This window comes from Urocampus carinirostris, chromosome 4 (assembly GCF_059441175.1).
Source record: "Urocampus carinirostris isolate Australia breed hairy pipefish chromosome 4, RoL_Ucar_1.0, whole genome shotgun sequence".
Taxonomy (NCBI): domain Eukaryota; kingdom Metazoa; phylum Chordata; class Actinopteri; order Syngnathiformes; family Syngnathidae; genus Urocampus; species Urocampus carinirostris.
The window spans coordinates 32,321,575-32,349,226 of record NC_142352.1 but is presented as its reverse complement, the minus strand read 5'-3'; the positions used below and the strand labels follow the sequence as shown (position 1 = coordinate 32,349,226).

The following is a 27,652-nucleotide window of genomic DNA, read 5'->3' as shown; positions in this document are numbered from 1 at the left end:
TTAGTCATAATCGCAGCCTTAAATCTTCAAATCCCGCACCCCATTTTTAAGTTCAGTTACTTAGAAAAAAATGTACCTGGTAAGCTTGGAAATAGTGTGACCAACCTGAACTAATTTTGGCACAGAGCCACCTCTTAATGCAGTCCTGGTGGACGTACTGCAGACTCCCTGAGCATCGGCACGGTTGGATCAAGGGGTTGGACGCAGAATCTTCTCCCATTTGGCAGATTCGACACAGGTCTCCTTCGTCCTCATCAGAATCTTCCAGCAGCAGTCTAGAAGGGACGGAAGGCCATCAATTCAAGCATGCGCAAGTACTATGTTTATTTTGAAGGTTTGAGTTCTTTTTAGTTTTTAAATGTGCAACACGAAATGGACAAAGAAAATGCTAAAGCACGATTCTTTTTTTTTTTTTTTTTTTTTTAAATGTAGTATTTTGAATACACTACAGACAGTATGCTAAATTTTAAAAGCAAATAAAGTGATTTGAAATAACTAAAACCATGAAAATATTCTAGAAAAATACATTGTCACATGAACTTGTTTAAAAGCCTAATCAAATTAATTGCTTGACCCCATCTATTATATGCCAAGTTGCACCGTCCTGCCATACGTATTTTTTTTCAAGCTTGGAATAGTATTATTCATTGTTTGTCGCACTTATTGCGGTTTAAGTGTAAATGGCTGGAAAAAAATTATTCCACAAAAAGTTGAAAGAGCACTAAAATACTCGTCAGGGTTTGTACACCTTTTTTGTGGCCAAATTAAAGCACTTTTTAACTACTGTCAAAGACAAATTTTCCAATTTCTCCAGTACAATTAAATGAAAAAAATCTGGTGTGAATCATGTATTTTGCAGAACCACAAATATATATCTGTGATTAACATAAGCGCTTCGCATGACAACACCATTCAAACTAATGCCAGCTGCTGTTTATCACAAAGGAAGAAATGCAATGGCAAATCAAAGCCACCAGAGACCATTGTCGGAGGCATATTTAAGCAGGCTTTTTGTGAAACATGGAAACATTTTCAAGCACTTAATTTTTTCATCCATAATTAAAGCATTTTTTTAAGCCTTGAACACACAACATTAAAATTCAAGCATTTAAAAATTTCAAGCACCAATACAAACCATGATTAATAAGACCTTAGGTAGAATAGAAATATTGAAAGTTATTTTTTCAGACCAGCCAGAATGTACTTTGACCTGCACATGTTCTTAAATAATCCTGGCCAATGAGCTCAAGTAAAATGTTTCTGAATGGCGTCCGTCAATTACCTCTCCTTGATAATGCGAAGCTTGTCTTGTTGGCTCCCAGCACTGTCCAGGATCCTCTTGACGGCACTTTGAGGTTGGACGGCTCCGTCTTGGAGTGGAGCTCCTCGCCGGCGGAGCGCCAAACCCAATAAACTTTCCTCCCTTTGAGGGAACCTCTCGTCCTCTCGGCTGGATGGACGGGTAGCTACATACTGGCCCAAACCAGCAGCCCCTTGCTGCTGCTCCTCCTCCACATCATCATCGTCATCATCCTCCTCACTTTCTTTGTCATCGTTTTCAACTTGAGGTACCCTCAATTCAAGGTCTTCCATTCTTCTCAGCAACTGTTGAGGTCGGTTATGGTCAGTAGACACGCGAATGCTTTCGTACAGTGCACGTCTTTGAAGACGAGCGGGCAGATCAGGGATGCGGCTTCGCACAGAAGAATATGATGAGTTATCTGCCTCTAGCTCGCTGGATGACGACACCCCGGCTCCAGACACTCTGGAATCTTTACTCTCCAAAATGGAGGAAAGGTCCCTTCTGCGATAAGGAGGACTCCCAGGGGCGTTTGTGTGCCGGCCGGCAGAAGCATGTTTTGATTCCGCAGTCGTCCTTGTGCTGTCGTCGCTGTCCAAATGCGGGACGTCGTCGTCAAATGAGCTAACACTGGATGAGCTGCTAGAAGAGGACGAGTCTTGGCTGATGCGAGGTGAAAAAAGTCGGGACAAGAGGTGGCGTGTGGAGGTACGCCCTTGGGAGAGGGCACCTTCAGGAAAAGGTCTCGAAGGCGAGGGTCGTTCCGGTCTTCGAGAGGAAGGTGGCTCTTGACTTGAGGCATAGACTGCCGAGGAGTTCAAGAACCGCGTTGAGGGTCTGCTATATTCACGTGCCGCGGACAAACGATTGCTTGAGGAGGTTGCGGCACCATGACTGTGTGAGAAAATACTTCGGGTGGACGAGGTATTTTCTCTAACAGCAGTGAAGGCGCCGGACGAGTAGGCGGATTCTTTGGGTCGAGCCCCTTGAGCATAGCTGGAAGTCAGACGGTCTGCCTGATCTGAGAGCAAGAAATGAGTGTTTATGTCAGCAAACAACCACAAAAATAATCTACACAATGGGTTTTCATGTATGGCCTTGGCATCATTATTGTTCACTGACATGGATGAGGCGTTTAGGAAAGAAAAATAGCTGCAAGTCATAAAACTCAAACGGCCTAATAATTTCAGCAAGAGCCAGAACATACAGCCAATTTAGTTGATATTGCAGAACGCTCAGCAAATTTTAACAAATAAAATACTAAGTGTTTTAAATTGAGTTACCTCTGGCATCGTTAGGTCCACCACTGGAATACGTGGCTCTTGTGAGCAAGGTGCTGGGAGTTTTTGAGTACTGCCCTCTGTTGTTGTAGGTCAGTTTGGCCCTCTTATTGTCACCATCATCAGTGCTGGTCAACTGATTAGTGCGGGTAAACCTGCCCTCTGACTCAGTCTGTAGATTTTAAACAAATGTACCTTTTCATTTACAAATCAAAATTCATTTGGCTTTTACAATAGTCGCTGGATATATTTCAGGTCAGTTGTTATGTGGCATAGATTTAAAGACAGGGTTTCCCTAGTACACCAGAATAGAGACGCTTGCACACAAAAAATATATTAAAAAAGAAAGACTGGGTCACCATTTGATCGACAGGTACAAGGGAAACTGTATTAATGGTAAAATGGGGAAAAGGCACATGACCAGGTATTGTTGTAATAACAAGAAATGGTTAAAGCTTTAATACCAGTTTAGCGCCACTGTTCACTGTTGAGTCAGCCCAAGGACGCTCGTAAGATCGGGTGAAAGATGAGAGAGGTTTTCGGCTACTGATGCTGTTGTAGTCCATAGGTGAGCTCATCAGATGAGAACTCTAAACAAAAAAGTACACATATATTTAAAACCAGGGGCGGTAAAAAAACTTATTTTGGTTAAAATACATTTAACACGGATGACATTATTGCCCTTTTGAGTATATCCCAATGGAGGCCCACTGTGTTTTGGAACAGTTAAATGCAGTTTTAACTCTATATCTCTCTATATCAGGGTTTCCAACAAACTTTTTTTACATTGAAAATTTTGGGGCACTCCTAGAAAAAGCTTAAAAATACAAATCTTGGCTCCACTTTTATTTTAAGAATATTCACAATAGTTTATAACCTATGTTATATATCACAGAGATGAATGGTAAAATACTATTTTCCCACAACTTGATAGAATGTGATGTGAAAAAAACCCAAATATTTTCACCACCTCTAGCAAGCTTGTAATCTTGCTAGAAGAGGAATATATACAGGGTACTCCGGCCATAGCAACACTATCCAGTGAGAGGACTCTTGACCGATAGCTGGACTCAAACATGCGTCTCAGCTGCCAAGGAATGTAGTGTGCTCTATAAAAAGACCCCTAATAATTCTACCGTTTCTCCACTGACATGCACACATGGCCACACTATTCTTATTCTATCAAGTAGTGAGCACATAACCCATCTAAAAGGACTAGCAGCACAGACACGGTTTGATCTAAAAGAATCTGATTGCAAAGTTGACTAAACTTTAGAGTTCAAATTGACAACCCCCTGTAATTCTCAATTCAATCTGATCATAAATGATCCAAATTTGGATTTATTATTGGTTTTAACACACTCCTCTCAGGCATGTTTACATTTCACCATTAAAGAGCTACTAAAATTATTGAAGCGTTGGGCAAAGGCCAGAAGAAGAATGATCATTAAAATAACAAAATTTAAAAAAACGGAAGGAATACAAGTGAACATTCTTACCTTTAGGTCTAAATCTGCTTTGTAAGTTGATGAAGTCCTAGGAAAGTGGTCGCGGTGATGCAAAGGTTCTCGGCTGTACAACCTGCTGGAGCCCATTGAGGTTGAGACTGACGAAGAGGACGCTCTAGGTGCAGATGAGTACGACGACTTTGAAGTGGAAAGGCAAAAGGGAGGTCTGCGAGACCTGGAGTCCATTTCTGCTTTCTGCTGAGCAAGAAAATATGTCATAATGACTGGCAAAGACCAGAAAAGACTCAAGGCGGGGACTGTCATAACCTGTTTGGTAGACTAAGACAATTGTGTCACAAAGCCAGAGGGAAATTACCACACTTTTGAAAAAGTCTTTCATACATTCTTTACGACAGAAAAGACGTCAGTCAGCCATGTTGACTCACATCTTTACAACAGCTGTGTTATGGTATCGTTTGAACTTGATCTTATGCACACCTCACTCTTTGTCCAATGAAAAAATGGCTGTTGGTTTAACCAGCCAATGTTTTCGACTGAAACTAAACAAGAGGCCTTAACTAGAGGACATATGTAATCTTATCAATTAGGATGTCACATTGTTCCCCCTCGTTTGAGGATTTGCCATCTGAACTATCCATACATCCATTTTCTGCACCACTTTTCCACATTAGGGTCTGGGGGTGCTGGAGCCCATCCCAGTCATCTTCGGGCATTGGCTAGGGGACACCCTGGACTGGTTGCTAGCCAGTCGCAGGGCACACAGGGAGACACAATTCCCACGCTCATTCCCACCTATGGAAATTTTGGAGCCGCCATGCAGGTTTTTGAAAGAGGGGGACACCGGAGTGCCACGAAAGAACATGCAAAAGTCCAAAAAAACACAGATATCAGGAAGGGGGCAAATACTTTTTTACTGCGTTGAAGCAATACAATTGCCTATACCAGTGTTTTTCAAGCTTATTTGAGCCAAGGCACACTTAAAAAAACTCGTTAATGTGGTGGTGTTTTTGTCAGCAATTGTCTTGGTTTACAATAGATAATTAATTTACATAACAAGAAGCTGCAACAGACAAGCTGAAAGAGGGTGTCGCCATATGCAGGCAATACACAAAGAGGTAAGTATTAGTTTCAGGAGCGAGCAGCAGCAAGTCAACTGCAGGAGAGAGAGTGGGAAAGGTGAGATGGCACAACATTCATTTGGACAGGTAACTTAAAATTAGTTTTATCTGGTTATATCAGTATCAGAAATATTTTATTAACACTCCACTTATTGAAACATGAATATTTTGTTTGTTTGTTTGTTTGTACATGATTCAATTGTTTGTTTGTTTGTAAATGATTCAAATTGAATCTTTTCTTCCGGCGCCGTCACGAATGGCAGCCACTCCAGCAGCTCCCGTGTTATTTTCGATTGTTCTCGATTGTTCTCAGCTCAGGGATGCTGCTGGAAATGTGAATTTCCCTTCGGGGATGAACAAAGTATCTATCTATCTATCTATCTATCTATCTAAACTCTGCACGGAGAGGCTGGTAGCCGGAATTAAACCCTGGACCTCTGCACCATAGGGCTGACAAGCTAACCCATCAGCCGCCGTGCTATCTGAACTAGTGCCCTCCAAATTCAAGAACTTTGGCATTGTATTATTCACATGAATTGGTCGCAGTATTAGCAAAACCACTTATGATCCTCAGTCTTCTTCCTTGGGAGGCATAACAGAACAACATTTGAGGAGCCTCACTTTAGAAGAAAGGCTCATTTAATCCATTAGACTGATTTTCAAGTTAGTTTTAATTTTTCAATTTCCCTAATATATTGCTTAATTGTCCCACAAATGAGTAAACCTTCAGAAAAGAAACTCATGGCAGCTTCCTTCAGGCACCCGCATGGCTTTTAACAATCAAGCAGTGGAGTGTTTTTACTGATGAAGCACACGTGAGATAACCCAGTGGACTTCATCAGCATTCATCTTGCTATTTTTGTACCGTCATGGGACACGCTAACATTTGCCACTTGAAATTGGTCAACTCAAATTGAAATACTGCTACATGCACAACAGAGCGTTAACGAAGCAGGAGAAACTGTTGACGCTTTTTGCTACATAAATATGTACAGTTGCTTTGTAATTTCAGGTTATACGGGTTATTTTCACAAACTAAAAAGGTACATTACGTAAAACAAACAGCGTTGACAAAATTATTAAGAGTAAAAAAGGTACAAAAATAGAAAAGATAGAAGGAAGTATTCATGGCAAGCTGACTCACCAGTAATATGACACCAAAAAAAGAAACAAGTGTGTGTGGTTCAAACCTGATTATGTAATCTGAAACAAACAAAAAAAGAATGATGGCATGGAATGAAACAAAAAAAAATAAAACTAACAGCAGTAGCTCAGGAGGTACAGCGCGCCTCCGTGTTACATGTCGAAGTGTCCCTGGGTAAGACACTGAACCCCTAATGCCCCCAATAAGCATGTTGGCGCCTTGCATGGCTGCACGGCTGCTATTGGTGTGTGAGTGTGGCTGAATGGGTAAATGTGAAGCACATTGTTAAGTGCTTTGGGAAGTCTCCATTGACTTAAAAAGCGCTATATAAAAATGCAGAGCATTTCATTTCAATTTCATTCAAAAAAAATTGTGTACCTTATCAAAAATATGAACCCAAACATTCACAACTAACTTTATTTTCATCATGCTAAAAGAAACCATTAGTCCATGTAGTCAAGAGTAGTCAATGATGCAAAGCTATGAATTTCTGCTGGCGTATATGGATTGTTACAATGTGCAATAATATTATTGCGATCTTCATATGATAAATGACACACCACACATCCAAATGCAGTGTGCTTTTAGAAAAATGACAATCAAGAAGAGTTAGAAAATAGAGTGTGAGGATTTTTTTCGCAACTCATCAGTCTATCGACTCGTTTACAGCACTACAACGGTCAACCAAGATGACGCTTTGCAAATTAAGTACCAGTAATTACAACTCATCCTTTTTTACCAACTGTCAGTGAAGCAGTACAATACTACTTAAAAAGTTGGGTGAATATTACAATTTAAGTCAGTCCTGACAATTACAATTTTAAAACCAACAAAACCCACCTAACCAGAGGGCCAAGTCTTGAATGTTACAAAGGATCTCTTCTCCAACCCATTTGGCGTCAGTGATCATCTAATTACCACGCTCTATTGAAGCTTTATGATGATGATGATCTTAGTCAATTGACTCTCCGATATTGGAGCAGAGAAACCACAAGAACATGCAGGACTACAGCCCTCGGGGGCAAATGCTGCCACCTGTGGGTAGGTGATCCTTTTTGATCAGGGTTTTGCTAAAGTAGCCAGATTAGTTTCATCATGCGACCCAATTTCATGGCTCTGAATGCAATTAGTTGCATAGGCTTCAGGTTCAGTCGACATTCTAATCATCATTTCCTAGCAAGCCACCGAGGACTTCAATCGACACCAAGCTAAAATGATCATTAATGACTATGATCACAAGTTAATCACCAGGTTATCAATGGCGAAAACCCCTCAAAAGAGGTCTGAAAGTATGGTAATTGCACTTTGTAGTTAACAAATTCTAGGTAGCGTTCCCTCAATTCAATTTCATTGGGGAGATGCGTTAAATGGCGAGACTAAGCGAGGCAAAGTGCATTAACTGTCCACATTAAACAGATTGAACAAAGCAACCAAAAATCTTATTACGTTTTAACCCTTTATAACAAAGAAAAACAATGACTTTCGTATGTAGGACACGCCATTATTTCCCTTTTTTAATTACACTTACTCCCACACGAAACAAATAAATATCAAGGATGTTAAACGAATAGGCCATTTAAGTAAATGAAACGTCAATACCTTAAGCCATCGACATTGCTAGTTAGCTTATTAAAACGGCGAAACGTTCCAAAAAGTACGCGATTTAAAGAAAAACGCAGACATTGTTAAATGTCTATTTTGGGTAAGAATGACATTCTAAATCGGAGCTGGTGAGCAAAGATACTTGGACGAGACAAACGTTATCAGCTTAGCGTTGTTATATAAATAGCGCATTTTCAAAAAAGGACAGGGAATCTTTAGCAAAACAACAGCTGATTTATAGTTAACGCTTGTTAAAATCGACTTTTATAATAATGACAATGCAAAAAGGGGGAACAAAACTCACCTTGAAATTTCAAGTTAACCAGCTCCGAACGACAGCTGTACGCTTCTGAGAACGAGATTGAGGCAGGAAGTGACATAGCACGCCATAAAGAGCACCAACGTTTAATGACGTATTTAAACATTGTCAGGGAATCGAACGTTATCGTGGCCACCATATTGAATGTGGAATATGTTGGCCATGGCCCGAAGGACACAGATTGTATAAGTGTTATGTTTTTTGTTAGCGATACGATCGTAGTAAATTCAGGGTAGTACCGATCGATACGGATCCGATACCGATACTTTTTGCTTTTAGAATTATTGAACATGTCCCCCCTTTATTTCGAAAAACAAGACTCAAAGATTTCATGCACTAAAAGTATTAAATAACCACATTGCAAACTTGAAAGCTGAAATTTGAAAGCTGAAATTTGAAAGCTTTAGGTACTTGGGTTGTGATGTGGCTGCAGTTGGTGGAATGGGAGTGTGAGGTATTGCACAGAGTGAATCAAGGAAGCAAAGTTTTGGGTGCTCTGAGGAGAGTGATGAGCAACAAAAGTATGAGTATGGATGTTAAGAGGGGAATGTATGAGAGTCTGATTGTATGGTGCGGAGACTTGGAGCCTGAACGCAGGTTTGAGAAGGAAATTAAATGTTTTTGAGATGAAGTGTTTGAGGAGTATGTTAGGAGTGACACGATTGGATAGATTGAGAAATGAAATTGTGAGAGACAGAACTGGAGTAGTAGTGGAACTGAGCAAGCATGTAGAAAAAAGAGCACTCGGTGGGTTTGGACACATGGAGAGGATGGATGAAAGCAAATGTTGAAGAGGATCTACAGAGCAGAAGTCAATGGAAGGAGACCAAGAGGAAGGCCGTGATTGACGTGGATGGTTAGTGTTATGAGTGTTCTGCAGGAAAGAGGTCTAAATATAGTGGAAGCTAGAGCTTTTGTTGGTAATAGGAGTGAGTGGAGAGGTGTTGTGAAAGGATAGTGGGATGTTTGGGCGCGTTCAAAGGGATGGGCAGGGCACCGTATGATGCGGCAGGGGTAAACCAGTGAAAGCTGTCGGGCCCTGCTGTTGAACACAAGAGTGTGTTGTGTGACCCTGACCTGAGTGACATGACCGCTTTCTTGTGTCCCGTTTTATCTGGAGGGACGAAAGCATGACTAACTTAGGTGCCGAGGTGCTTAACTTGTTTTGTGTGTTTGGGCATTTGGGTTGGCCATGGTCCAAAAATTTTTGTGTGTTGCTACTTTTTCCCTTTTTATTTTTTTTATTTTTTTTATTTTTTTTTTGATTTTTTTTGTATGTGTTGTCTTGCTGTCGGTCACCCCTCTCGAGGGATATGACCAGGGTAGATAGATAGATAGATAGATAGATAGATAGATAGATAGATAGATAGATAGATAGATAGATAGATAGATAGATAGATAGATAGATAGATAGATAGATAGATAGATAGATAGATAGATAGATAGATAGATAGATAGATAGATAGATAGATAGATAGATAGATAGATAGATAGATAGATAGACATTGCAAACTATAAGATTATATAAAAAATAAATAGAAATATTTCTATTACAACTCTGCAAAAGCCAAGAGAGACGAACCAAAGCAAAAAGGCAGTAATGTAACCAAAATAGACATACAATGTTATATCTGTAATAGTGGGTAGAACCCTCCGTGAAACGTTAAAATCCACGAAGTAGGAACCATTCTTTAGTAGTCAATTATTTATTTCGTATTATTTTTTTTAACTCAAGAAAAAAAACGATTACAGGCACAAAATACTAGTTTAACAAATGAAAGTACAGTACTAAACTTAATCAACTTTTTTAACACATAATTTCTGTACTGTACTGTCTAATTATAGTTTAAGAAATAATGTTTTTTTGACAACTTGATGAATTAAGGACCTGATCCACTTCACTTTACATCAGTGGAGTCAAAGAGGCGTCCTGCGGTCCGGATCAGGCCCACTAAGGGATTAAATCCGGCCCGCGAGACAACGCTCAGAGAAGCGCAAGAGAAAAACGAGCTGCAAGTTGGAATACGACCACTTGATGTTGCCAAATGCTGTACTTGTATTTCTCTCTCTCTCTCTCTCTCTCTCTCTCTCTCTCTCTCTCTCTCTCTCTCTCTCTCTCTCTCTCTCTCTCCCTCCCATTTTCTTTCACTCTCTATTTTTCTCTCTTTCACTCTCTGTCTCTCTTTTTCTCTTTGTTACTCTTTGTCTTTTTCTCTCTGAGTCTTTTTACCTTCTTTTGCTCTCTCTTCCTTTCCCTTCTCTCTTTATTCCCTTCTCTCTTTCTCTCTTTATCTTTTCTCCTGTTCTCTCTTTCTCTTTCTATTTCTATTTGGATTTCTTTCCCCACTCTCTTTCTTCCCCACTCTCTCACTATTTCTCTTTTGTCTTTTTTGTTTCTTACACTCTCTCTTTTCTCTCTCTTTCTTTGTCCTACCCTCTCCACTTTTCTCTCCCTTTCTTTCTCTCTTTTTTTTCTTTTCTTTAATCTGCTAGTCCAGACCCTCAGAGAACGTTTGTTTTACCCCGAGTTAAAATGATTTTGCTTAGGAAAGCATCTCCCTATTTAGCCAATCGGAATGCAGAACACAATGAAAATGTGCGAAGCAGTGAACCAGTGATAGCCGAAGCACGGAGTAGCGAGTTGTCTCTGAGTCTGCACTGTAAAACGATTTTAACACCAAAAGTGTGCCTGTCAGTCTTGACTCAGGCATAAATAAATAAATAGAGCAAGAGATAGTGATAAATAGAGTGGACAAGGGAAAGGAGTGGGCTATCTACATCAAGAAGTGTCTTTTTTAAGGAAATTGGCGGAGGAACCAAGTATCAATCCCAGGACAATAGTATTGATCTGATCCAAGTACTTGCTGGGTGATAATATCCCTATTTGGATCGATCTGCTCATCCCTAGTGGATAACATTCTATCATTATTGCCGTGTTTTGCATTAAGTGTAACTTGCAAGACTTGTAGAGCCAGACGAAAAAAATTAAGATGGATTAACATGCTAGAGCATTCTGTACTTCAATATGCAAAACAACACTCTATATCATGATAAGTTCTTTCTTTGTCTTTCTTTCTTTCTTTCTTTCTTTCTTTCTTTCTTTCTTTCTTTCTGTCTTTCTTTCTTCCTTTCTTTCTCTCCCTCCCTCTCTCTCTCTCTGTCTTTCTTTCTTTCTGTCTCTCTCTCTGTCTTTCTTTCTTTCTGTTTTTAAAGTATATTTCGTTTCAAGGAACATATTTTTAGTGCCTCATGGTGGTTAAAACCATCATTAATTAAAATCTGAATAATAAGCAAAAACACAAACAATCATATATAGGGGCATTTTTTAACGTATTCGTTGGTCAAAAAATGTTTGTTTAGTTTACATAACATGAGGCTCACATTAAAGAAGCAGACATGATTATTCGTCATTTCGGTGTTCATCGTGTGTATACCTTGTGCATTGTAGCACTCGTTTTCAGTAGTACGATACAATACAGCAACATCAAGTGGTCCAATAATTAAGAAGGGCATCAGCTACAAGGCTCTTTAGCGCTGTCTAGTGGCTTCCTGGAGATTTTATTTTTTTTTCCAAAACGTTTGGTAATGTGCAAATGATGTGGGTTCTGTAGGACAAACGTGACCAGGGTTGGGTAGGGTTACTTTAACTGGGTTACTTTCAATTACTTTTGGATTACTCCAATACCAAATATGCTACTAAAAGACAAAATAAACTAAATATGAATAAAATTATGAGTCACCCGGTTCCTGTAACCATCAAAGGAGAATGTGTAGAATTTGTCCAGACCTACAAATACCCGGGTGTGCAGCTGGACAACAAACTGGACTGGACTGCCAACACAGAAGCTCTATGTAGGAAAGGGCAAAGCCGACTTTACTTCCTCAGAAGGCTGGCCTCCTTCAAAATCTGCAAAAAGCTCCTGAAAATATTCTATGAGACAGTTGTGGCAAGCGCCCTCTTCTATGCGACAGCGTGTTGGGGAGGCAGCGTCAAGAAGAAGGATGCCTCTCGTCTCAATAAACTGGCTAGGAAAGCGAGCTCTGCTGTGGGCAAAGAGCTGGACAGCCTAACAACAGTAGCTGAGAGACGGGCACTGGAAAAGCTGCGGTCAATCATGGACAATCCATCGCATCCACTACACAGCATTATCTCCAGACAGAAGAGCAGTTTCAGCGACAGACTGCTGTCACTGTCTTGTACTACGGACAGACTGAAGAGATCTTTTCTTCCTCATGCCATGAGGCTCTTTAACTCTACCCGGCAGAGTAAAAGCCCACAGTAAACCACACCACCAACATTGCATATTACCGAATCTTATTGCAATATGTATTTTGTGTAGCACTATTTAGTTATTCAATATAACACACTACAGTGGGCATTTGCACGTCACACTGGGTTTTTGTATATTGTATTCTTTTTGTTTTATTATTGTATTGTTCTCAGCGAAGGGATGCTGCTGGAAATGTGAATTTCCCTTCGGGGATGAATAAAGTATATCTATCTATCCATCTATCTATCTATCTATCTATCTATCTATCTATCTATCTATCTATCTATCTATCTATCTATCTATCTATCTATCTATCTATCTATCTATCTATCTATCTATCTATCTATCTATCTATCTATCTATCTATCTATCTATCTATCTATCTATCTATCTATCTATCTATCTATCTATCTATCTATCTATCTATCTATCTATCTATCTATCTATCTATCTATCACAACACGTGGTAAGCTTTCTCTCCTGGCTTTAATCTTTTTGATCTCCGGCAAAACTAACATAAAATGCGACAGAAACCAAATGAAAATAAATCCAAACAGCTTGCCAACATCATTTTTGCCGTTCCATGTATTCCGTTACTCCCCAAGCCTGCACAAAATTTAGTAATTTTATTCATATTTAGTTTCTTTTGTCTTTTGTTAGCATATTTGGTATTGGAGTAATCCAAAAGTAATTGAAAGTAATCCAGTCAAAGTGACCCTACCCAACCCTGAACATGACACATACATTCATATACAAACACAGTATATATATATATATATATATATATATATATATATATATATATATATATATGTTACCTTCATTATAAGGCTGATGTACTACTGTAAAGGTTTTCATTTTTTTCACGGCTACAAACATTTTTTAGGGCTTTCACAACATTTTGGGTTCCCTGGTTTAAGAAATCCGGCAGGCTCGAGAGCGTTCTCCATCCGGGCCCCTGTGCTGTGGAATGCTCTGCCTCCGGAGATAAGATCTGCAACCTCAGTGGAAGTTTTTAAATCTAGCCTTAAGAGCCACTTCTATTCATTAGCTTATGATTGATACCCACCTCATATTTTTCTTTTCCTGTCTTTATCCGAATGCCTCGCTGGTGGCGATATAAGGGAGAAAGATGGATTTGAGATGAGTCAGCGGACCAGCGTCTGGACCTGAAGCCTGTCAACGCCTGCATCGACCAGCTGGCAGAGAGGGTAAGCTGCGTCATTGCTGTTATGGACGTTTTGGACTATGTTACAGGCTTGAGGCGTCGTTGCTGTCATGTACTTTCCGGAAATTTTTCAACAAATTACCTATTGTTCTCTTATATTGATGTTCACTATGTTTGTGGACTGTTACCTCGTCCTGGAAGGGGGATTACCACCTGTGAGGCCCCTTCTCAAGGTTTATTTTTTCCTCGTGCTGTGAGGTTTTGAGTTTTTCCTTGCTCGCAGGTTGGTATAAGATCAGGCGATGGTGTAATTGTAAACATGTGCAGTCCTTTGAGACATCTTGTGATTAAGGGCTATACAAATAAATATGACTTGACTTGAATATATTTTTGTAGGATAAACATGATTATAACCGTGTTGCCACGTGTCACAACATAGTACAGTACTAAGAAGTTTAAAGATTTGTTTTTAATTATTCTTTGTGATGAGATATGATGTTTTTTTTCCTTAAGAAAATTGACAAAGTTAATTCTTGTAAATTTATATCTCATGTATACTTACTGCTCACGGACTCTTCTACTGCAACCAAATGCATAAACAAATATAAGTACCCTACAATTGATTTGGACGACTCACTTCTGACATCTTGTGAGCACAATTGCACAACACAAAATAAAATGCCTTGGAAAATGTAATACAATAATAAAAATATGAATCGGACTTTAGACTAAAATTAGGTTAATTGTCTAATCTCTAATTCATTATTTTATGCTGTTGATTCCAGTAGTCACAGGTACAAGTTTTATTGCTGTTTTGACATGAGGATATCAATACTTTCCCATCAAAACCACTTTGACGCATCGCTGCATGTACTGTAATTACTCCAGGAGACTATTAAAATTAAAATAATTTAAAAAGTCCATTAGTGTACACTGCTCCTTCGGGCTATTCATTTGGCCCATGTACCGACACTCACTTTAATTTTTATTTTTAATGCGCACCTATGTGTTGCACTTGTTACTTTAGATCACCCAAAGTAGCTTATTATACCTTTTCAAATGTTTAGTCTGTAAGGGGTTAAACAACAGCGTTGTGAAATACTAACTGTATTTACAGCAGAAAAAGAACAACGTGATGATTGTTGTATTGTGATTGGGAACAAATAAATACCCATTCAAATTCAAGTAGAAGAAATTAAATCTACGATGTCGGAGGAACGTTTTTTCCAAGGCAGACACTTGATTAAATACGCAGGTCGTAAAGAGATTACGTCATTAAGAGATCAGAATTATTTAAAACCACAAGAGGGTGATGTAGTTCAGTCTCACGCTTCCAATTGCGGAACAGCGTCGTCTAGTTAATTTGCGCTCCAGAAACTGTTTTGCTAAATTGGAGAATACTAATAAATCCAGCTCCAACAAGTTTAATTAGATCAATTTGAATTAATGTTTTGAAAAGCACTGTAGACCCGGTCGTCGTTGTAAATCCTGGATTAACAGTCTTTATTTGATTTGCATACTCCAGTAGTCTCTACCGTGCTGCAAACCTTCGATCAGATATGCACCTTTGACTTTTAATTAAAACATTTCATTGCAAAGAGACACATTCCCTTTTTTTCATTTTGATTTCCCCCCCAACATTTTCTATGAAAATCAAAATATCTGAATTTGAAACTCAAATCCCCCAGGACATCATGGCAGTGTTTGTCAAACTGTAATTTCCAAATAAGACAAAAGAATTCCCAAAATAAAGGTTATGTAACATATTCACCTAGTATTATGACATAGCTCGTCTTGTTTATATATTCACAATCTTAAATTGATGAGCACAGTCATAAAATGTACAGTATCTTGGGTATTAGTCATTCCTGCAATTCTATACTTTTTAATTTAAGAGGGATTTGACATACGTCTCTCATAATTTTTAAGTGATTCAAGTTATTCCTTATTTCAAGTGCTGTTGTAATCAAGTGGAATAAGTATGCTTTTGCAACTATTCTTTTATCACTAAATATCCAGAATATGCATACAATTTCTTTCAAAATTGTTTCCTAGTTTATTTGGCCTTTCCATCACAGACAGAATAAACAAAACATATCAAATTCAGAGTGTCCATGATGTAGACCTCTAATTTGCAGTAGTGTATTGGATTCCCGATAGGTCAGCGGAATAATTTTCACACGGCGACATGCATGATAATGTGAAGGTCAGCAGCATACTCATCATACATGGTAAAATGTTGCACCTGAAAGCACCAACGATCCATTATCAGTTGGGCGCATGCAGCATAACAGTGATCACCCAAATGTACATCTACTCAAGGCTAACAGACCAAGAGGTGAAGGAGAGTGGAAGAGTGAAAGGGATAAATATAGGAGGGCGCTGCTGCAAATTAATTGCTGACGAAAAAAGGACGTGTGACCTAGACAAACGAGGAAGTACAAGGTCTGCGGAGTAGGGGAGGAGACTGCTCAACCCAATTGCAGGGCTACAGGCCAGTACCGTTCACCCCCCTCCTCCTTTTAGACACATGATTGTGCACACTGCTGTGTGAAGGGAGACAACAAGCTCTCCTCCCCCAGTGCCGCTGATAGGATGATAATGGAGCATTCCTCAGAGCTGTTTCTCATTCATGCTAGCTGTGGCAAGAAACTGACATGCTTGTTTTTCCACTGAATGCATCAAATCTTCCAGTCCAGGCCACCGCCGCTTATGGGCATGTAACCTGAGATGTGTGAATAATATCCTACTTTTGCTCTACTCCTTTCTTGTGTGGCTCGGATATAAGATGGATACTTACATACTCGGAGCATTGATCATTTAAACCCAGTCCACGGAAAGGCAGGCTATGTTTCAACATGTTTCGATCTACTGTATGCAGCTGTTAACTGTGACTGGCTTGTGCATTGTGGATATTCATCAAACCATTTTTATGAGAGGGATGGGCGCCACCAGACTGTACTTGTCCAAGACACACCACAAGAAACGGTGCGCCTACGACCCGTGTGGTCAAGGGATCTAACGGACCAACCAATTCAAACGGGGCCAATATTAAAACACTGCTTTCTAACAAACAAGCAAAAAAAAAAATACCCACTCATGGAATGTGTCTAAAAAGGTCAAAAAGACACTCTGTGAATGGGTCCTGCTACAAATAGTGAAAATTCACAAGGTATAGATATCTTAAATACCTTTAGATGCCAAAAGATGGAGTTATAGCACTGAGTCTCCCCTAATAAAGGCCTTCAACTCACTTCAACAAAGTCCCTTGGAACAAAAATATCACAAAATGATGACAAAACACTACTTTTCGTCTAAACAAAGGTCTTCAACCTTAACTTATTTAGGCTGGGGGCACATTTCCAAATTTCTACCACTACACTTCGGGGACAAATTTTAAGTCTGGTAACCAGTGAAATACAACCTAATACACATGTGAGTGTGATGTCGGCTTCCGTAAATTCCAGACTCTAGAGCGCACCTGATTACAAGCCGCACCCACCAAATTTTAAGAAGAAAACCGAATTTGTACTTACACAAGCCGCACCTGTTTATAAACTGCATGCACCCACATTAAAAAATGTAACACAAACACAAAATTAACCCAAACCCGACTTTAAGTCCCGCGGTTGAAACTAAATGTCCTTCATTAAAGTACACAGTCCAAAAATCACAGCCGGCAAAATTAACGGAAAATGATACCGGTACTTAAGGTTTGATGCAGACCTGCAGAGTCCGGGTCCCGTTGAAAATAATCCAAGGAAAAAAGTGTATATTTCGAAAGGTAAGGGTGGGAAAAATATATATCCATTATTGTCCACGGCATCCCCAAACAGGTCTCTCTGTTCCTCACCTCTACCCCACTTCCCGTCACCCCGCGTTTGTTCCGCCCCTTCTTTTTCATTCGCCCGTGCAAAACATATCAGAATAAGTGTCTAAAATAAATATAAATAAATACATTACAAAAATATACAGTTGCAAATACATATTATACATGGGTTACACATATTTACAAAGAAAGACGGTACACTGATAGAGTTTTCAAAGCTTTAATAATAATAATAATATAACTTTCATCCCAAATGGTGCCGGTGACAGGGCAGTTAATGGTTGCAACAGGCTAGCAACACGCTCGCATCACAGTAAACGGGTCTGGTAAAAAAACATACCGTACTTGTAAAAATCACGGTAAATCGTCCGCATCTTCCTCCTTAGAACTGAAGCCATCAAAGTCGTCTTCCTCAGTGTCGGAAAGAAACTTTGTCATATAGACGTCGTCCCATACTCCCGCACCCTCACTCGCGCTGTCACTGTCGCTGGAACTCTCATCCACTCCTGATTCTGTGCTCTGTTTCCTTCTTTATCGGACTGCTTGATTGCTTTTAGCTTGAAAGCTGGGTCATGTGCCTTTCTTTTTGCGTTTTGCATGATGAGCGTATGTTTACACTAATTTAATTTATGCACAAGCCAAGAAGTTGCAGTCTTCCTCGGTGCATATATTCCACCGGTCTAAATCTTACCTTTTGTACTCGAGCGCTGCTGGCGGCCGTTAGAAAAATTACATAAATTAGCCGCATCACTGAATAAGCCGCAGGGTTGAAAGTTTGGGGAAAAAGTAGCGGCTTATAGTCCGGAATTTACGGTACTTAAAATTTCCTGGAATTTTTAGGGGTCGTAACAACTGACACAAACTTGCGTGGGTTAGACGGGTGTCATCAGTGAGAATGATTAGGAATTTAATAGGTAAATCCTGAAGTGGCTGCACATTTTAGAGTTCTTGAAAGTCACTCCTGCTGACATTTGACCTTCCCCTAGCGTTTTTTGTTGACCATTTTAACAGAAATCTGAAATCATCACTTGACCATGAAGCTCCAGTGGTAACCAAATCAATAACAAGAAAGTCTAAACCACGGTGGAGAAACAATATGGTCAAAGACATCAACAGACTATGCAGGATTGCTGAGAGAAGGTGGATACTGTACATATTTACAATCCAGTACACCGGGAAACATTCTTTCAACAACTCAAAACCTACAATAAAATAAAACACTCAAACAGGCAAGGACATCATACTTTTTAAATGTTATTAAAGACAACAAAAAACCCATATTAATTTTCTCCACTTTCGACCTTTTTAACAATAGTCGATTTTAAGAGTCCTTGCTGGAGCAGGCAAGTGCTCTTTGCGAGGACTTTGCAAACCAATCCACGAATCAAATGACTAAAACCAGGTCTAGCCTCCTACCTTGTTAAAATGAAAGACTTAAAAATATGCACAATCAGTTTTACCCGTGGAAACACTGAAATGTTTTGCCTTGGTTGTTGCAAGGAAACTTGGTCGAGTTTTCTGCCAAGTCAAGCCAACAACCTGCCTTTTAGACCCAATTCCCAAACAAAATACAGGTATTTGGTGTTCCCTGCTTGGCATTGCTGCCTGTCGCACCTCCTCCGGTGCCCATGGCTTGCTGCAGGGTCATCAGCTAGGAACTACAAATCCTCAGCATTTCGCTCCTTTCATTGCTAGAACGTCTCATGTTGGCGGAGCAGTTACAGGGACATCTCGCTGCCATTCCCTGCAGCTGATAGATGTTCCCCCGCAACTATTTTCAGGGTTTAGGTGTTCTTTCCCCAGTTCCTGTCCATCCTCCTCAACCAGAGCCAAAAGCTGCTCTTCTCAGCCTCTCCTGCCAGGTCTTTTATTGCACTTTTCAATTTCTCTCCTGTCACTCCTGCATCTCTCAGGAGGCATGTGGCTGACTGCCCCATGTAGCCTTGGCAGCCGACCTCCGCCGGGTAGATTGTCACCTTCCAACCAGCTTTTTGGCAACCAGCTCCCAATACTTGTTTTTTTTTTTTTGCAATCAAAGACGGCCTCTATTTCCCCTCCTGATGGCGCTGTGAGTTTGATGAAGTGCAGCACTTTTGCCGAGTCAGGGTGGAGAGATGTTATCATGACCTCTGTTGGGAACTGGAGCTGCCTTTTGGGGATGACCCGCCTGTTCCGTACCTGGTTGAGGTAGAAGGGCATTGGATTCTCTCTTAACACGGTGCTTATTTTATTCCCTTCTTCCATATCTTGTCTAAAGACATTTTATGGATTCTTTGAGTAAGAGGAAACTGTTTTTCCTGCTACCTTTTAAAATGGCGGCGGCGAGGCCCTTTCTTAAGAAAAGCAATTTAGACGCAAGTATTTTAAACAATTACTGACCAGTGTAGAACTTTTTAGGCTACATTTTAGAGGAATTTGTATTTATTTAGCTGTATTATTATCATTATTATTTTTAGAGAGATACTTTTTAGAGAGATTTTAGTCTGGTTATAGGAGCAACCACAGTACAGAGGCTGCTCTTTTAAAATTTTCAAATGATGTCAGGTTCAATATGGTTTCCTCTGGGCACTCCGGTTTCCTCCCACATTCCAAAAACATGCATGTTAAGTTAATTGGCCGGTACAAATTGTCCTTAGGTGTGAATGAGCGAGCGAATTGTCTGTCCCTATGTGCCCTGCGATTGGCTGGCAACCAGTTCAGGGTGTCCCCTGCCCACTGCCCGAAGATAGCTGGGATGGGCTCCAGCACCCCCGCCACCCTACTGAAGATAAGCGGTGCATATAATGGATGGATGGATGGAAGGTACAATATGGATTTTAATCAACCTACAGTTCTGGTGCTACTGGATGGATCTCACTGCTGACTTTAGTGAAATGATCTGCATTTATAAAGCGCTTTTCAAGTCAATGACTTCCCAAAGCGCTTTACATTGTGCTTCACATTTCCCAATAGCGGCCGTGATCTGTGCAGCCATGTAAGGCGCTAACCTGCTTATTGGGGGTATTGGGGGTTCAGTGTCTTACCCAAGGACACTTCGACATGTAACACGGACAAGCCGGGATTCGAACTGGGATCCCTTAATCCTAAAACGATCGCTCTACCTCCTGAGCTACTGCCGCCCCGAGTAGATGAGATCACCATATTTTATTAAATGGAATCACAAAACCTTGTGGGCATCTCATGTACAATTTTGAACTGATTTTGTCACTACTTACACTACACATTACACAGGTTTTAAAATTGTTGCATTGGTCCCCCACGTGTTTCAGGATGAATTTTAAGGTGCATTTGCTCGTTTTTAAATGTCTTAACAGTCTTATATTTCTGATCTACTCTTAATATATCAGGCCTCTAGGTCCTATAGCAGCGGTTTGTTAACTGTTCCAAGGGTGAAGACCAAAACCAATGGTGAGGGCAGTATTGAGCCACTTTGGTCCCCGACTATGGAACATTTTTTTGGATGACATCAGGTCTGTGGGGATCATTGGTATTTTTGAGAGAAGGTTCAAGACCCACTTTTTTAATCCCGGAAAACCCACGGGTCATCATTTTCCAAAGAAGAAAAGGGTTCTTGGGTTCTCCAGAGTTAAAATGGGTTTTAATTAAATATTGTGATTTATTTCACTTCTGAACTCTTACTGTAATGCTTCTTTTACTTTATATTTATCATTTTTTATGTTTTTGTTCTGCTTTTCTTTTAAAATATTTCAGGGTTTCCTCATAGAAAGAATAGAACATTTCTATTCTGAAATGGCTTGTGTCTTTTGTCCCTTTTTCTTCTCATGAATGGCAAATTTACAATGAAAAGAATGCTTAAGTCCCAAAAATGAAAATATGCCCAAAAAAATGGAGATACATGTTTTGAAATTGCAGCTACAACATTAATGACAGGATTATGTCATGAAGGGGGCAGCACGGCGCCACAGTGGTTAGCGCAAGTGCGGCACTGCTCTGATGTCATGAGATCCAACCTTACTGTGTGGAGTTTGCACGTTCTACCTGTGCTTGCGTGGGTTTCCTCCGGGCACTCCGGTTTCCTACCACATTCCAAAAACATGCATGTCAGGTTAATTGGCCGGTCCAAATTGTGCCTAAGTGTGAATGAGCGAGTGAGTTTTCTGTCCCCGTGTTCCTCGCGACTGGCTGGCAACCGGTTCAGGGTGTCCCCTGCCCACTGCCTGAAGATAGCTGGGATGAGCTCCAGCACTCCCGCGACCCTACTGATGATAAGTGGTGCAGATAATGGATGGATGGATGTCATGAAGGGCCAAATAATGCACTTGACTCACTGTGACAACTCCCAACTTTTTAAAGTATACTTAAAATACACAAATCATCCTTTATATATGGGATCATAGAAGGAAAAATATGTTATATAGTGTTTGCTTCAGTCTGCATTAGTCATAAGAATGGATGGATAAGTAAATACTTAAATACAGGGAGTGCAGAATTATTAGGCAAGTTGTATTTTTGAGGATTAATTTTATTATTGAACAACAACCATGTTCTTAATGAACCCAAAAGTCTCATTAATATCAAAGCTGAATATTTTGGAAGTTGGAGTGGGGCTTTTTTAGTTTTAGCTATTTTAGGAGGATATCTGTGTGTGCAGGTGACTATTACTGTGCATAATTATTAGGCAACTTAACAAAAAACAAATGTATAGCCATTTCAATTATTTATTTTCATCAGGGAAACCAATATAACAGCTCAACATTCACAAATATACATTTCTGACATTCAAAAACAAAACAAAAACAAATCAGTGACCAATATAGCCACCTTTCTTTGCAAGGACACTCAAAAGCCTGCCATCCATGGATTCTGTCAGTGCTTTGATCTGTTCACGATCAACATTGCGTGCAGCAGCAACCACAGCCTCCCAGACACTGTTCAGAGAGGTGTACTGTTTTCCCTCCTTGTAAATCTCACATTTGATGAGGGACCACAGGTTCTCTATGGGGTTCAGATCAGGTGAACAAGGAGGCCATGTCATTAGTTTTTCTTCTTTTAGACCCTTTCTTGCCAGCCACGCTGTGGAGTACTTGGATGCGTGTGATGGAGCGTTGTCCTGCATGAAAATCATGTTTTTCTTGAAGGATGCGGACTTCTTCCTGTACCACTGCTTGAAGAAGGTGTCTTCCAGAAACTGGCAGTAGGACTGGGAGTTGAGCTTGAGTCCATCCTCAACCCGAAAAGGCCCCTCAAGCTCATCTTTGATGATACCAGCCCATACCAGTACCCCACCTCCACCTTGCTGGCGTCTGAGGCGGACTGGAGCTCTCTGCCCTTTACCGATCCAGCCACGGGCCCATCCATCTGGCCCATCAAGACTCACTCTCATTTCATCAGTCCATAAAACCTTAGAAAAATCCGTCTTGAGATTTTTCTTGGCCCAGTCTTGACGTTTCAGCTTGTGTGTCTTGTTCAGTGGTGGTCGTTTTTCAGCCTTTCTTACCTTGGCCATGTCTCTGAGTATTGCACACCTTGTGCTTTTGGGCACTCCAGTGATGTTGCAGCTCTGAAATATGGCAAAACTGGTGGCAAGTGGCATCTTGGCAGCTGTACGCTTGACTTTTCTCAGTTCACGGGCAGTTATTTTGCGCCTTGGTTTTTCTACACGCTTCTTGCGACCCTGTTGACTATTTTGAATGTAACGCTTGATTGTTCGATGATCACGCTTCAGAAGCTTGGCAATTTTAAGAGTGCTGCATCCCTCTGCAAGATATCTCACTATTTTTGACTTTTCAGAGCCTGTCAAGTCCCTCTTCTGACCCATTTTGCCAAAGGAAAGGAAGTTGCCTAATAATTATGCACACCTGATATAGGGTGTTGATGTCATTAGACCACACCCCTTCTCATTACAGAGATGCACATCACCTGATATGCTTAATTGGTAGTAGGCTTTCGAGCCTATACAGCTTGGAGTAAGACAACATGCATAAAGAGGATGATGTGGTCAAAATACTCATTTGCCTAATAATTCTGCACTCCCTGTACATACAGTATAGAAAAAGGTGTAGTTGTCTCATTAAGAATGTGAAAAGAACAATACACGGCCATGGTGCAGAGTTTGCTCAAGCCTTAAGATAGAAAATTACTTGTAGAATGTCTGGATTTGACCGGCAGTGTGTAATCACAAAGGAATGTCCTGAGACATTTCTGCTTTTCCTCTAACAAGACCCCTATTTTCCCACGGTTCGTCCAGGTCTTTAGAATCTGTTTCCTCTCCCTCCCTTGCTTGCTCTGCTTTCCTCTCTCTCACTATGTTTGTGGAGACACATGGACAACACAAAGACTGCTTCGGAGGAGAGTGATACTACTAAGTTCAGTGTCTTGAAGGGCACAAAGAGCAAGAGCCCCTGCTATGCTCTGTGAGGTGAAAGCACTCACGAGAAACACGAGGGTAAAAAGGTCTGGAGGTATTTCAAGTGCAAATCAAAAGAAAGATTCAATCAAGTAAGAAAATTCAATACATGGCAGATTTGAATGGATTTGAAAAATACATTTTATAAGAAATAAAGTCATTGTCCGGTCAACCTTCACATTTTTGTCATTCATTGATTCATTAGGAAGCTGTCTTTCGAGTCAAGTCAAGTCATGTTTATTTGTATAGCCCTTGATCACAAGGAGACTGAAAGGGCTGCACAGACCTCAGATTTTTGCAAACTGCAGACTATTATTACACCATCCCCTGATCTAAAACCTACATGAGGGCAAGGAAAAACTCAAAAACCTCAACATGATGAAAACGAAGAAACCTTGAGAAGGGACCACACATGAGGTAATCCCCCTTCCCGGATGACCAGGCTGCAATGGATGTTGTAATAACAATTAATACACAGATATCATCAACAGGAAATATAGATAATTCATAAGCTATAGAATAGAAGTGTGTTTTATGCCTAGATTTAAACAGTTTCTACGAGGTTGCTGATCAAATCTCAGGGAGAAGAGCATTCCACCACATCGGGGCCTGAATGGAGAACGCTTTCGAATCTGCAGTCCTCTTCTTGGCTCTTGGGATCACTAGTAAACCAGCATTTTCAGAGCGAAGGCTCCGGACTGGAAAGATATGAGGGAGCAAGTCCATGCATGATTTGTATACTACCAACAGAACCTTAAAATCACATCGAAAGCTAATAGGGAGCCAATAGAGGTTAGCAAAAATCAGGGTAATGTGATCAAACTTTCTTGTCTTAGTTATAAGCCTGGCTGCAGCATTATGTACCAGCTGCAGGCTCTTGATTTTCGGCTTTGGGAGACCGGAGAGTAGTACATTACAGTAATCGAGAAGGGAGGTAACAAATGCATGAATTGTAATCTCCGCATCGGACTTGGACAGCAGAGGGCAAATTTTAGCAATGTTGCGAAGATGGAAAAAAGCTGTTCTAGTAATATTCTTAATGTGTGATTGGAAGGACAGATTTGGGTCAAATGTGACACAAATTCTCGACTGATTCACTCTGGGTGATACTATATTTGTCAATGTAATTAACATTATTTTCCAAATAAAAATACTTACTACATGAGCTACTACTACTCCTAGGTGAGCATTTGATGCCATTTCGTAAAAATGAGTGCCAAATAACCATATTTGAGTGAGTTAAACATCTTAGTTTTGATAAGAATACTACAACGATACCTTATTACTGCCAAAGAAGTATGTTACAATGAGTTGTGCAGCTTTATTTTGCTGCCATTTTTGTCAAGGAAATATGCCAAAGAAAATCGAGGTACGTCATCCATCCAAAATACTGCATTGGTACCATCTCTGGTACAATAAGGAAGATGCATGGATCACTCGTATTTATGACTGTTACTGTTGTAAAGCGTTAGGATCCCATTAAGGCCTTTAAAATATACTTGTGCAAAGTCCTAAAACTGACTGCACGGTTTTATCAATTGCTCATTATCCAAATGTTAAAATGCTATTAAAGTGATTTAAAGCAATATATTTGATTTAGATTTTATGACCCAAATAAAATTAGATTAAACAAAGCTAGAGTTACATCCACACCTAAATTTTAGTGGAAATAAATCATGAGCTCCTGTGGATATAAACCATAAACTATTATGAAGAATGCTAAGAAGATTCGTTTACAATTAAGGAATGTATTGCTGCTATTCAAATCTTGAAAATCTTTTTAGGGTAGAGAGTTTTATTTTAGGGCAGCACGGCGGCGCAGTTGTTAGCGCGTGTGCAGTACAGTTCTGAGGTTATGGGTTCAAATCCAGATACCAACCTTCCTGTGCGGAGTCTGCATGTTCTCCCCGTGCTTGCGTGGGTTTCCTCCGGGCACTCCGGTTTCCTCCCACATTCCAATAACATGCATTTCAGGTGGATTGGCCGGTCCAAATTGTCCCTAGGTGTGACTGAGCGAGCGAATTGTCTGTCCCTGTGTGCCCTGCGATTGGCTGGCAACCAGTTCAGGGTGTCCCCTGCCCACTGCCTGATGATGGCTGGGATGGGCTCCAGCAACCCCCGCGACCCTACTGAGGATAAGCGGTGCAGATAATGGATGGATGGATGGAGTTTAAATTATGTGTTAATTTTCGCTCTGGCAAATTTATACCATGATAAGATATTTGTTCCAGCTGATGATGCTCCCAGTTTTTGAAAGAGAAATGTTTAAGAGCATGTTTTTTTATTACTCAGTTATAATTTACAATTGGGAACAGATCAGGTAAAGGAAAACGTTAAAGCGGCAAAGACACATGTGGTAACACTTTTATATGAAATAACTTATAATATCATATCTGACATGCTTGTAAGCTATTTAGGGACAATGTTGACTCTAGCAAATACATGCCCTGTTTATCCCTCTTTTACTTTTTTAGTCCACATGTTCTGGAGGCGGGGCGGCACGGCGGATGAGTGGTTAGCACGTCCGCAGCACAGTTCTGAGATCATGAGTTCAAATCTTCCTGTGTGGAGTTTGCATGTTCCGCCTGTACTTGCGTGGGTTTCTTCCGGGCACTCCGGTTTCCTCCCACATTCCCAAAACATGCATGTCAGGTTATTTGGCCGGTCCAAATTGTCCCTAGGTGTGAACGAGCGTGTGAGTTGTCTGTCTCTGTGTGCCCTGCGACTGGCTCGCAACCAGTTCAGGTTGTCCCTTGCTCACTGCCCAAAGACAGCTGGGATGGGTTCCAGCACCCCCGCGACCCTACTGAGGATAAGCGGTGCAGATAACGGATGGATGGATGTTCTGGAAGCAACCAGTTCAGGATGTCTCCTGCCCAATGCCCGAAGATGGCTGGGATGGGCTCCAGCACCCCTGCAACCATTGTAAGGATAAGCAGTGTAGAAAATGGATAGATGGATGGATGTTTTGAGGATAATGAGTGAAACGTTGCGGCCGTTTCTTTTCAATTAGAGACTTTTTCGGAGCGGCGTCTAACACAACACAACTGCTAAAAGGCTTCCCCCAATACACTCAGCGAACATTTGTTTGTCTTAATGTTCCCCAGACACAAGTGACATCTGCCACCCTCCCTCCATGCCCGCTGCTCTTTGTTTAGAGGAGCGCTGAGGGGAGCCTCTGTACGTTGCAGGCAAAGATGATGTCACCATTGTGATCATTTCTGTTCTCTGCAGTGCCCTATTTTTGACCAGGCGTCACAGAGGGAAGGCCACCAATGTCTGCTCACACACAACCAAGAGCGACACAGACCTGCCACTATTCATTAATACAAGGCCTTTTTTTTAAAGGGACCTCCTCACAGGCCAACAACCATCTGCAACAGATCTCTGGTAAATATTTTGAGGAACCTTTACACTTTTCACAATTAATTGATTGTAAGGGGTTTGTAAGCTGGATTTTAAGTTCTAAGTAATGAAGCGTATGTTGTCAGGGTCTTTGTGATGCACAAGAATAATTCTTATAATAATTACAATTAATGCTGCATTCCAGGAAATTTGGAAGTCGCACATATCCCACTTGGATGGTACCAGATACGACCTCAAGCATTCCAAGCAAATGTGAACTGCAAAGATGGCTTATCACGATAAGGTTTTTTTTAAATTTTGCTCACTAAAAGACATTTGTACCTCCAGCAAACCTGCCTTCTTGCAAGTTGTGTTAAATAACTACATTAATTTCATGATAAAAAATGATTAAAATAGTGTAAATCATGATTTACCATTCA

General features: G+C 40.5%; 1 protein-coding gene and 1 long non-coding RNA gene across 6 annotated transcripts in view; one reads left to right on the top strand and one right to left on the bottom strand.

The window, feature by feature from the left end:
- The window catches only part of marchf7 (membrane-associated ring finger (C3HC4) 7), a 16,268-nt gene extending 7,967 nt beyond the window's left edge, over window positions 1-8,301 (bottom strand). For 4 of the 5 annotated variants that reach the window (XM_088334208.1, XM_088334210.1, XM_088334211.1 and 1 more), the window contains exons 1-6: window positions 8,218-8,301; window positions 4,080-4,283; window positions 3,045-3,170; window positions 2,584-2,752; window positions 1,283-2,321; window positions 106-275 (exon numbers count right to left, since the gene is read on the bottom strand). In XM_088334208.1, the coding sequence (XP_088190334.1) occupies window positions 106-275; window positions 1,283-2,321; window positions 2,584-2,752; window positions 3,045-3,170; window positions 4,080-4,274 (1,699 nt within the window). In that variant the 5' untranslated portion in view covers window positions 4,275-4,283; window positions 8,218-8,301. Of the gene's footprint in view, window positions 1-105; window positions 276-1,282; window positions 2,322-2,583; window positions 2,753-3,044; window positions 3,171-4,079; window positions 4,287-8,217 lie in introns of all 5 variants that reach the window. The other variant, XM_088334209.1, reaches the window with a different exon arrangement.
- Window positions 7,296-27,652, top strand: LOC148367341 (uncharacterized). The gene is made up of 4 exons (XR_015850299.1): window positions 7,296-7,352; window positions 13,390-13,714; window positions 27,102-27,257; window positions 27,418-27,652. It is a non-coding gene; the product is annotated as an uncharacterized LOC148367341 (long non-coding RNA).